The sequence below is a fragment of the Artemia franciscana genome, chromosome 2 (assembly GCF_032884065.1).
Source record: "Artemia franciscana chromosome 2, ASM3288406v1, whole genome shotgun sequence".
Lineage (NCBI taxonomy): Eukaryota > Metazoa > Arthropoda > Branchiopoda > Anostraca > Artemiidae > Artemia > Artemia franciscana.
Window position 1 is genome coordinate 8,054,029 of NC_088864.1, and position 12,324 is coordinate 8,066,352.

Below are 12,324 nucleotides of genomic sequence, written 5' to 3' on the forward strand. Positions count from 1 at the left end.
ACCTATATCAAAACAAAAACTGAAGTAGTCTCTATGTATTCATCACTCCTATCGTAGAATTTAGATTTTCTTGTTTTTGGAAAAAATACATTTAGAAAAATAGCAGAAACGAATTTCACAGAGAGGGTAGGATTTGTGCATCAATTATCTATACTTTACAGAAGTATCAGTCCATGCAATACAACTGTGTATCAAAACATATCGAGTATCAAGCAACACCATAGTATCACTAAAATTATTTGTTAAATTAAAGTGTTAAAATAAAAAAGCTCCGTTTGTTAAAAGTTTTGGGCAATTACAGTGGACATTAGATATTTTAGAATTGAAGTGTACCTTACCCCCTCCCTTTCCTTGGCTTGCTATATGAGTTTAGATAAAGATCAAAGAAAGTACTGTCTGAGTAGCAATTATTTAACCTACAGAAACGATATTAAGCCAGGTCACTATATTCACCTGCAATAATGTCCAATATATTCTCTTTCGACAAAACACAGCTAATCTTCAAATTCTCCAATGAGATTTCAACCGTTTTCTTCTGCGCTGATAAAAGTGTTGGAGGGGCGCTACTCCCATTGGACCACGAAGTTTTGAACTGTTTAGCATCTTCAAGTATTCTTATAATAGTCAGATGTGTGGAAGTCGTCCAGTGACCAGACAGAGGGCCATTGAATCCTACAGTCACAAGAGGCAGTTTGCTCTGGTAAGACATTTTTTCCATGGATAAACAACAAGAAACTATTTCAGCAGATGGTAGACATACATAAGACTTAGAAGGTTGAAGGTTCGACGCTTTGCAATTTTCAATTGTACAAACAAACTTCTCGTTCAATCGTTCAGCAGCCCATGAGTCAATACGGAAAACAAAACCAACTGGAAAGAGGAAAACAGAACTATTTTAAACATGGATATCTTCAAAGACCACACTGCCTTTCCATGACGAAAGTAAAACGGTTCAAAATAGGGATGAAACCTTTTAATTGACAGTGAGTATATAAAAATTATTTAACTGGATATTTCGAACACATATACAGTGTTTATCATCAGCAGTAAAAAAAGAGTTTTACTGCTGATGATGAACACTGTATATGTGTTCGAAATATCCAGTTAAATAATTTTTATATATATTCGCTGTCAATTAAAAGGTTTCATCCCTATTTTGAACTGTTTTATTTTATTTTAAACATGTGAAGCATGCATAATTAAATGAACACAGGATGATCTTTTTTTTTATAGAAGAGAAAAAAACTAAAAAAAGAAAATGCTCTAACAAAAATTCAAAGTAAAACATTTAGTCGTTAGCACACAGTTTAATCTTGCACAGTCCTTCGCAAGATTTACACAAACATGCGGAGTACTAAGGGAGGGGGTAGAGGGGGAAACCCATACCCCCTTGGCCTGGGTGCAATCAACTTGTTTATACTTGTTCAAAAAGCTTTGTGAACAAAAACTCATTAAAATTCTGACGTACGATTCCCCCAAGTAACGAAAAGAAAAAGAACCATCAAAATTATAGTCATCAAAAACACCCTATCGAGCAGATTTTGAATAAAGTGGATAATTTAAGTCAGAACTGGACACCCTGAAGAACATTCAACTATTCTGACCGAATAGCATTCATTCTAAGGCCTATTTGGTTTTTTGCACATAGGCTAATCTTAAGATTTTTTTTATTTTGATTATTCGTAAGAAAAAAAGACCTTCATATGCAGTTATGGAATTTTTGCTAGCAGTGGATGCAACACTGACAAAGAGAAACGTCAGTAAAAAAAATCTGCAAAATGATAGAGAAATCTCTCTTTAAATGATTAAGAAGTTTAGTATATATATAGTATGAAGTTTAGTAAAATAAAATGTTTTAATACTTACATATAAATCAAAGTAAAGCAAAAGGGATTAAAACTGAAAATGACTATTCGCTAAAAATATTGCACAAAACAGCTTTAAAATGCTTAGCTTTTCTTTGAATACGTACGAGTAGTTATCCGTTGAAATCAATAGATTATTAGTATTTGAACTTTGACAGACGAAAAGTATTGTCAAATTTGTCTAATAGACTTTGCTTATTTATTCTCATGGTTAAACGTAGCAACACTGACGAAAATGTAGTACTGCTCTAAAAAACTCAAAATTTTGAATCAACCAACAGATATACCTTAAAAAATCGCGATTTTCAGGTATGAATAGACCTAAGGTGGGTCTAAGAGTGGTGGATTCCGATTCGATGTTCTTGGTACTTTCAAAGTGTATTGATGAATTTTATTGGAAGAATTTCTTTTTATTAATTGAAGGATTAATATATCCAGCTCCCATTTACTAAGCTCAGCAAAAATGGAAGCACTTAATATTTGTCTAATTTCAGCAATTTTGCAGAATAATTTCGACAGAGCAATTGACATATAACTTCAACTTGGCTAAGAAAATGCTATACTTCATTCAGGCATTAAATAAAAAATTGTAAATTGAAATACTTTCCCAGAACAGTTATCTATATAAACATTAAGCACTGGGTTATAAAAGCCACAGATTTTTTTTCTCTTAAATTCCTGGTAAATCAAGACATTTTAGCAACTTTCAAGGATATCAACAGGATCCTTACATCATTAGACGTCAAAAACAGGACCATGGACAGTGGACGCTGACAAATACTAACTTTGTGCTTGTATTCACATATTATTGGGTATAATTATTGGCTTGTATTATTATATTATTGGGTAGTATTAAACCGTACTATTCGGTTCTATTTACGTTTATTGAGTTTTAGCAGCACTTTTTATATTTCATGTGTATTTCTTCGAAAATTATGTACTTCTTAGATCAACCTCATTGATGTGCTCAAATAATTTGTTCCGTTTTATATATTTTTTTTTTGCAAATTCTTGAGGATGAAACAAAAATACAGAAGGGCTTCGATCTTCAAGTAAATTAATAAATTTTTGCGGTGTAAATTTGGACTATTCAGATTTTCTAGATTGGATGGGTAAGTGTAGTCTGGGAAGCTTCCCCATGGATTCTTTTCCGCTATTTCTTTGCAAATTTGCTTTTCTACAAACAAAACAGAAGGCAAGACTAAGTAAGCAAAAGCAAAGTAAGTAAGCAAACAGAAATGTGAAATAAGATATGAAATATGACGAATGAGAATATGATGCGAAAAGATATGCGAAATAAAATACAGAAAAAAAGAAAAAAGAAAATATATATATATATATATATATATATATATATATATATATATATATATATATATATATATATATATATATTTTGCGAGTGTAGATATGATAATGTTTCAAGGGGAAATTTTGGACCTTGGGTGCGGTATTTGCTTGCAGGTCGAAGATTCGAATTATGTTTTGCTGTGTGAAATTGATCCTATATGCCGTAAACATAGAAATTTTTTCGATATTTTTCATCAGAGTGCAAATTCAAGTTATAACCTTATGGAATAGATGCTTGGTCTACAGGGATACAATTTTTACACAAAAAATAGGCAATTTCGGCAACAGGGGGGGGGCGCCTTGGCGTATATGTTAGATAGGATATTGAAGTGGCCATTTGGGCGATTTAACTACTTATGGGGAGATGGCGTTTGAGTCACCCGAGCTTCATCTTCGTTTAGGTGTTTATTCTTGCTATTTAATAGTTCTCTACCCCCCCCCCCAACTTCCTCATATAATGAATTCTTTGATCTTTTGAAGGAGCAGCTTGAAAGGTTGCCTGTGAATCTCCCGTGTTTTCTTGTGGGTGATCTAAATGTTGACCTGATTGAAATAAATGCAAAGAGCAGCCGACTCTTGAATGTTTTCATATCATTTGGATTACTTCCATCAATCAACATACCTACGAGGGTCAAGGATACATCCGCGAATTGTCTTGATAATATATTCTCTGATGTTAACCCTGATTCCCCCCGTGTTGTTTTTAGTGGCACTTCTGACCATTCTGGTGTTTTTCTAGACATGTTACTCCTCAAGGAAATAGTTGTAGGTTAAAGAATGAGTTTTCTTGGCATTATGTAAATAAAACAATTCTCTTGAGTTATAAGAATGCTTTATCTCAAATGAATTGGGATAATTTTTATCAATTGCATCTAATAATAAAGAGAAGTTTAATTTGTTTTACCAGATTATCCAAAGTGAATTAGAAAAAAGGACGGCGTAAGACAACCCCGAAGAATCCACGGGTTACGACAGACCTTCTAAACCTGATGCGTATTAGAGACCAACTTTACAAAAAAAGATCAATGATAAATGCGATTTAAACGATAGAAAATAATTATCGCAATTCTGTGAAACGATTATTAAGAAAAGCAAAAAAAGAGAATTTTGCTCGAGGAAGTTTGTGGAAGTATCGGGATGTCCGGCAAAAACATGGCGAATGATTAAAAAAGTACTTCAGCAGTCAACCAAAACGAACCACTTGAAACAGTTAACAAAGAAGGTAAAATGCCCAAAAGTGCTGATGATGTCTCGGAGGTATTCGGAAATTGCTTCTCAGCGGTAGAAAAGCGTATTGCTGAAGGAATCTGTCCGATGTTACATGATCCAAGCATTTTCGACTACCTTGGTCATTTTGGATCTGAGGTTTTAATGCATTCAGAACCTGTATCATTAAGTGAGATGAAACAGGTCATCTACAAAATAAGAAGTAATGCCTCTGGTAGTGATATCATAGCGTTAAGTGTAGTTAAATTTATTCTGCCACTAATCCAGAAACCACTTTTCTGCCTATTTAATTCTGCATTAAAAATGGTTTTTTTCTCGTCTTGTTTTAAAGTAGCTCGTTTGACTCCTGTCCCTAAGGGTGGTGAGACAAATACTTTAGGATATTATAGGCCAATTTCTGTTCTTCCTGTTCTATCACATGTTTTAGATAAGTGCTTAGCTGCCCGTCCTAATGCATATTTAGAGCATCGTAATGTGTTAAATCCTACCCAACTCGGATTTCAGCATGGTTACGCAACAAAACAAGCGGTTGCCTACCTAAGCAGCATAGTCAATCAAGCGCTGGATGAAGATTACGGCGCTTTAGTAATATTTTAAGATATAATTAAAGCTTTCAACACAGTACACCATGGTCTACTACTTCTAAAGTGCGAGTTTTATGGCATAAAAGGTCCTGGGCTTAACTTTCTACGGGCATTCTTAGCAGGGCGGCTACAGTATGTTCAGATTGATTCAAAGCGTTCGTCAAACTTTCCTATTACATGTGGAGTTTCACAGGACTCTGTTCTTGGACCGCCATTATTCTTAATTTTTGTAAATGACCCAAGTCAAACCATGTCTAATATCAAAAACAATTTCAGTGAATTATTCCATGATTTAAAAGTGACAGTGGATGTTTGCTGATGACACGTCGCTTGTTTGTCTTGCAAGAACTCAGAAGGGATTACTTGAGTTAAGTAAAGAATCGCTAGACAGACTTTCAACTTGGATGCGCGTAAATAAACTACAAGTTCACCCGACTAAGAGTAGTTTTATTATATTCTCGAGAACAGCTATATACTATCCCTGGATTTCTCCATTAAAATACATTTATGGCGAGATTGAAAGGAAGTCTTGTGTCAAGTATTTAGAACATGTCATGTTGGGAACATGTCAGCGATTTTATCACGGAATATCAGAATCCTTAGAAAACCCGCACACGTTGTCCCGCATCGCATCTTTAAGGTTGTTGTATTTTTCTATAATACGTCCGTATATTTTATATTGTTCTTTGGTATGGTTAGAGACATTTCTGTCTCTAGAGAATCCAATTCAATTTCTGCAAAATAATGCGATTCGTTTACTCTGCAATATATCTTATAGCGATTCTGTGAGATTGGAAATGAAAGAAAAAAAATTTTACCAGCTGCTGGCTGACGGGATTTTTATACCAGTTATATATGCTCAAGCATAATAATAATAATTTACCTTTATGTTTCTCAGACATGTTTCAGATTAGGTCTGATTGCCACAATTATAATACTCGAATAAGCTAGTCACTGTTTGCTCTAATTGCCATCACTACAAGGTCTAAGTTCTCCTTTATATATCGAGGAATAAAATTATGGAATAGTAATGATAAGACAATTAATGACATAACAAGGTTTGAAGAATTTACAAGTAAAGTTCTAATTAATGTATTATAAATGTATTCTGATTACTTTAAGTTATTATTTGTATTTCTATTTGTATTTTATCTATAGATTTATGGACTAGTAATAATATGATAATTGATGATATAAAATGGTGTGAAAAATTTAAAAATTAAGTCAAGGAAAAATAGGATCCTATTAATGAGTCCTAAGCTATTATTCTTTTTTTTCTTCTTCTTCTTTTGTTGTTTGAGGTGTGAAGGAGCACAGCGAATTATTTGGATAGTTTTTTCTTCTTTTGTTTTGGTCGTTACGGTGACTCTAGTAGCAACTCAGCAAAGTATTATGTGTTTTTTATACGCATTTATATATATATATATATATATATATATATATATATATATATATATATATATATATATATATATATATATATATATATATATATATATATATCATGAAAAGAGAAATCACCAATGCAACAGCACAAACACATACACACACACAAAAAAAAAAAAAAAAAAAAGACAGAAGGAGAAAAGGAAGACTGTTTTCCTAAATTAGTGATTAATATAGACCATATTATCAGTCTTTCTGGTATATTCAATTTGTGCTTTTAACTAGTACTATTCTCTTTTTTTCTTCTATTCCTGGCATGCCCCTAGGACAGCTTGCCTTTACAAGTTCAAGTATATATATATATATATATATATATATGTATGCATTCTGTTAAGTTCTATTTCTATTAATAAACTTAACTAATCCAGTAAAAATTGACCTGTCGGAAAATTTCTATTAAAATCTATCCTACTTGATTCCTCAGACTTATCAACTTTTTTAATTAGCTCTCCGCACTTGCATGTAAAATATAAAACAAAAGCAACAGTTTCCTTTTTTGTATGAGCGTGGCTTTGAATAACTTAACCAGAGAGGTAGAATTGTTTAGAGTGACATTATAATAGGGACACATATAGGAATTGGTCAATAAGAAAAAAGAAAAAAAAAAAAAACTAACCTTCTTTTGATGACACGATAAACACATTTGTATTTGCACAAGCTAATACAACACTCCTCGTTGGCAGTAAATCCGGCAGTCCAGAATTTCTCCTAGCCACGCCTATTTCATTTCTCAACGACTCCACAAAATTCTTTATCTTCAGGATTGCCATTCCAAGTTTCGGTGTTAACTCAACTTGGAGTCTATCAACTAATATATCCAATTTCTTAGGCTCCACTTTTAAGATTAATACACCCATGCTTAATATTGTTCCCCACACGTGCTGATCTTTATCAGTTGGATGAGAAGCAGACCCATTGTTTAGAGAGACCCAAAAAGTTTTTGTCTCAAGGTCTTGCACTGTAGTCCACGTATAGCCTTCACAATACTTTTTCATAAAATATTTTGCTTGGATAGCCCCCAAACGGAGGGGAACTGAGTTATCCATGTAACAAGTCACTGAAGCATCTACTATCTCCAATAAAAGTTCTAAATGGAATAAGGTATGGCTCTCTTGAGCAGTAGTTTCCTTCTCTTTTTTCATTAGACGCGAAACGAGGGTCATCCATTGACGAATATGATGATGATGGTACGAGACGACCAAACGTCTCGCGACTAGGTTACATTGTCTCAAATATTTGTCTTTCTGTAAGAAATAAGTAACTTGATCAAAGCAGTATGGAAAGACTGAGAATAAAAATTTTGCTTTCTAAATGACTTCAGGCAGTTAATCGCTTTCCAGATAAACTTTTTAAAACGCTATTTTAAAAACAAACATTTTGCTTTTTTGAATATTTCAAAAGATAAGGCAAGGTGAAGATTTTAAATTACTGCCGCCAAAGTATTTAATTAGTACACAAGAGCAGGGGATCCCACAAAAATTCTAGGAGCCTTTCCTTAAAAACTTGTAAATCCCCCAATAGCCTGGATATTTGATCTTACTTGTGCTACCAACTTGCAGCAATTCAATTAGGTAAGCGATCGCTTTCCGACCATGCTTTGTTTAATTTTTTAAAGAACCAAAGACGAACAGAAATAAAGACAAATAATAGTTCAAATTCAAATGAACAAAAATTAATGTCATTCATTAAATAGGACCAAAAACAAAAAAGAAATCACAATAAATTACAATTACAACTGCTTAATGTAGGACAGTTGCGTGACTACCAGTTAGGAATTTTTGCATACCAATGTTGGAACTCTATAGGTCCTGAGGTTTTTTGTGGCTATTTTAGCGATAAAAGACCACATAATTATGAGACTACTCATGCTGATAATGTCGTTGTGCCACATAGAAGTGGAACCAGGGCTAGTTTCCCTACTAGATTTTCCGGGCCCAATGTATGGGACTCCATTCCAGAGAGCATTCGGATGGCTGAACACCTCGGGTTATTTACAAGTAATTTGTAAAAATATTTGTTAGGAAAAGGTTTGTAGTTTTTGTTTATTTATTATTATTGTTCTTATTATTATTATTATTATGTTAGAATGGTTTGATGAGAGATTGGTTATAGTTTTATTTTGGTGATGTAAATTATTCAGTTTTCAGTAAATATTATCTTTTTTGTTAAATTGATTAATTTTATGTTTTAAAAACACGTAAGTAGCCGTCCCGAAGCAAGTGCTTTTTTGTCTCTTTCTTGGTGTGGTTATTAGTAATTTAGTTCTTATGTTTTTGTTTGTAAATAAAAAAAAAACGGAATTGAATAATCAAGTCAAATTTATAACGAAGAGGAATTACCAAAAAAAGGAATAAGGATAACTCCCCCTAAGCAGTCCAAAGGGGCATTTGCACTTTACTGAAAACAAAATATAATTTCAAAATGTTCAAAATATTCTGTTTGTTATATTTTCTGCTCATCTAAGTTCTACTGGATTGTTCATTCTGATTTCTGCTCGCTTTGCGTCCTAAATTTATGTTCGTATTTGGTTTAATGTTGCTCTTTACTTTTTTTGAACAAAGTCTGTTTAGAAACAGTTTGTTAGATTAATATCGAAAAAAACACGCAAAATTCACCTTATTTGCCTTTTATGCTTCAAAAAGCAGAAACAAACACTGGAGCGGCCAGAAAAAGTAAAAAACAAAGACAACTTCGCATGAAAAGCCATAATGAAGACAAGACAGAGGCACCAATTAGAAAAGAATACAATTATCCTCCCTGCACTATGAAAAATACCTATTTTGGTATTTTGGTAAAAGGCTATAAAAAAAACATCCCTTCCCTTGCATTTCCGTGAATTGCCGCCCCTAAAACAAGGCATAGAAGATATTAAGTGCTGGAGCCATATAGACTTGGACAACTCATGGCGAGCTTAACTAATAAAATAGCATCGTTCAATTACTTTTATGTTTTGTTTTTTTTTATTTATTTTGTCCTCTATTTACACTGCATAAAATATTATCTTCTATATAATTGTACATCATCCTGTCAAACAATGGTACTTATTAATCAGGACCAGGTCTGCCCTCGCCTGTTGTAAATGTGTTGATTGTTTGGATGTCTTTCCTCAACGAGGAAAATCAAGTAAGGGTATATTCATGCACATTCAATACTTACACTATACATACTTGGTATGGTAAAGGCCTTGTTAATTCGGTTGTATTGTTATCCCCCCCCCCTGGACCCTTCTTACATTAATTGGAAACCGCACTTTTCTAAGATTTTTACTTCGGTTCTTCGAAATTATATCGGTTACAGGGCATTATCGCATTTTCTTCAGAGTTGTTACAAGAAGTTAACAAGAGAAGTAAACAAGAAGTTACGTGAAATGGGAATTTTTCCCGAAGACAGTGATTGAACTAAAAATTTCTCGAATATTTTGACAATTTAACCCAAGGCCGTCCTTAACGAATTAAAAGAAAAACTAAAAAAAAATAAATCACTATGATCTAACTCCATATCAGAAAATTCTTCGATAAAAACAAACTCATGAAAGATCTAAAGCCGAGCTGGCTCCATGACAAAAACAAAGAGAGAGATAAATCTCACGAAGAAAAAAAACAAACGGGACTACAGCCAGTAGAAGGAAAAGATAAAACTAAAGCGACTTTATTTGCTGTTTAAAAATCACTGTCTTTGGATGTTAATCATTGTCTTTGAAATCACGTCCTTTGTCCTAATTCCACATAATTTCTTATTATATGAAATATTGGACTTAAATCTCTACAAATTCCTAACACAATGGTCAAACAGTACCTTAAATGATCCCGAAAGAATATTAAGTTCCAATATTTGGGCTGAGTTACAACGTAAGGTCAAATTATCCATTTGAAAGTGCCCACGTCCAATGATCAGAGAGGTACCTATAAAAGTCAAAATTTTCTTAAACTTACATTTTGACATATTCATGCAGAATTGAGATGCATTTTGGAAATGAGACACAAATATAGGTTCAAATCATCTATTTGCAACTGCTCAAGTCTCGTGATTAAAGAAACATTTTTCGATGATTATATTTTGAAATATTAAACTAAATCGAACTAAATATTGAAGTTGTATTGCAGACGCGAAGTCAAGTCATCTATTTGAAAGTTTCCTAATAAAAGAAGTACCTATAAAGATTGAGATGGATTGAGACAAATACTTCAGCTGAACCACAACGTAAGGTCAAATCATCCATTTGAAAATACCCATGTAAAATTGCAAGTACCTATGTTCAAAGAAGAACCAGTGATCAAAGAAGTACCTATGAAAGTCAAAATTTTTTAAATCTTATATTTTGACATATCCAAGCAGAATTGAGATTAATATTGGAGCTGAGACACAAATATAGGTTAAAATCATCCATTTGAAAGTGTCCATGTGCAATGATTAAAAACAATACCTTTAAAGTCAAAACTCATTTCATAATTATACTTTTATATTAAGCAGAGGATTCATTCCAAATGAACAGAAGAAATTGAGTTGAGCATTAACAGCCATTCTTTAATCAAATATATTTAGTCATTGCAAAGATTTTTATACCAAATTTGGTAAGAAAACTATGAATCACATTTTAGGATAAATACAAACTGAATTGAAGTAAAGTCAAAAAAAGAAAGAAAAACAAATTTAAGCTCCAAAGTAAGGGCTGCCACAGGGGGGACAGGGACAGCTACTTTCGCTAAATCCCATATTGCTTTAAAGCTATCACAGTAAATTTGGAATGCGACCTTAAAAAAATAAACTTGAGGTATGCTGTTTTTCTAACTTTATTTCTGCTTTATTGCGCTCGTAACTGAAAATAGGGGCTGCAATTTTACTACTTAACTTCAGGTGGTAATATCTCCAAAGTTAGTTTTCTGGTCGTAAATACTTAACCTATACTCGGAATAATAGCCCTCTATCCTATAATATTTAATGCTTCTTTTACAACTCTATCTTAACATAAACCCTCTTAATATATAATGGCCAATTATACTATTATGCTTAATCCTTCAATTACTACTTCAAAGTTTTAAAGTTGATAAAGGATGGATGAAAACATTTAAAGTAATATATATTTTGCAATCTCTAAAATTTATTTTATCAATAACCATCATTCATCATTTTGGAGACAAATAATTATTTTTTGATAATAATATCATTATAACCATTGTTGGTAGACCCACAAAACTGAGTTAAGACTCGGGCCACAAAGGTCCACTGCTTGCACCCCCCTCTCACCAAAAATTAATTGATAGTGGGGACTAATTTTACTTTCCTATTAAGTCTAGTCTGTTAGGATCAGGGTGCCCATTTGTGTTATTTTGAGATAAGAATTGTCTATCCCTTTTCCCTTTGTAGAAAAGCCTTCCTTGGTAGTATCAAGATGTCCACAGTTGCTGAAGCACTTACCTTCGGAAGGTAACACACATCTCTACAAAAGAGAAGAGAGTTTCCCACCACTTGCCAGCCATTAACGGAAAGCGACACTTGAGCATCAGAACCAGCGATAAAACTTGTTTCTCCCGCCTCGGATTGCTCCTCGACTGATCTTTCCTTGCCGTTCCCCCACCCTGGGTCTGATTTTAGCAGCCATTACCGGCTTCGTTCCATCAAATCTCGGCAGTGCATTCTGCCTCATGGCCAGACACTAGACACAATGGCTAGTAGCTAGGTGGTGCGTGACATTAGCAGTAGTAGGCCCCTATTTGCAAATAGATATTAACACGCCTAGTACTCTAAGAGCCACCTCTAGAAGGTTGTCACCTCTAGGCTCCTATGATAACATATACCATAATTTTTAAACACAAAGAGTGATTAATCATTTTTCAGTCTATAAATATTCCTTG

General features: G+C 33.4%; 2 protein-coding genes across 3 annotated transcripts in view; both read right to left on the reverse strand.

The window, feature by feature from the left end:
* Positions 1-12,324, reverse strand: part of LOC136037006 (ribosomal protein S6 kinase 2 beta-like) — an 884,370-nt gene that overhangs the window by 385,293 nt on the left and 486,753 nt on the right. The gene's annotated exons all lie outside the window — the stretch shown is intronic.
* Positions 1-12,324, reverse strand: part of LOC136036969 (protein hobbit-like) — a gene marked incomplete at its 3' end in the record, with an annotated part of 108,516 nt that overhangs the window by 52,856 nt on the left and 43,336 nt on the right. The window contains 3 exon segments of the mRNA XM_065719365.1: positions 454-870; positions 7,089-7,716; positions 10,268-10,374. Of these exon segments, the coding sequence (XP_065575437.1) occupies positions 454-870; positions 7,089-7,716; positions 10,268-10,374 (1,152 nt within the window).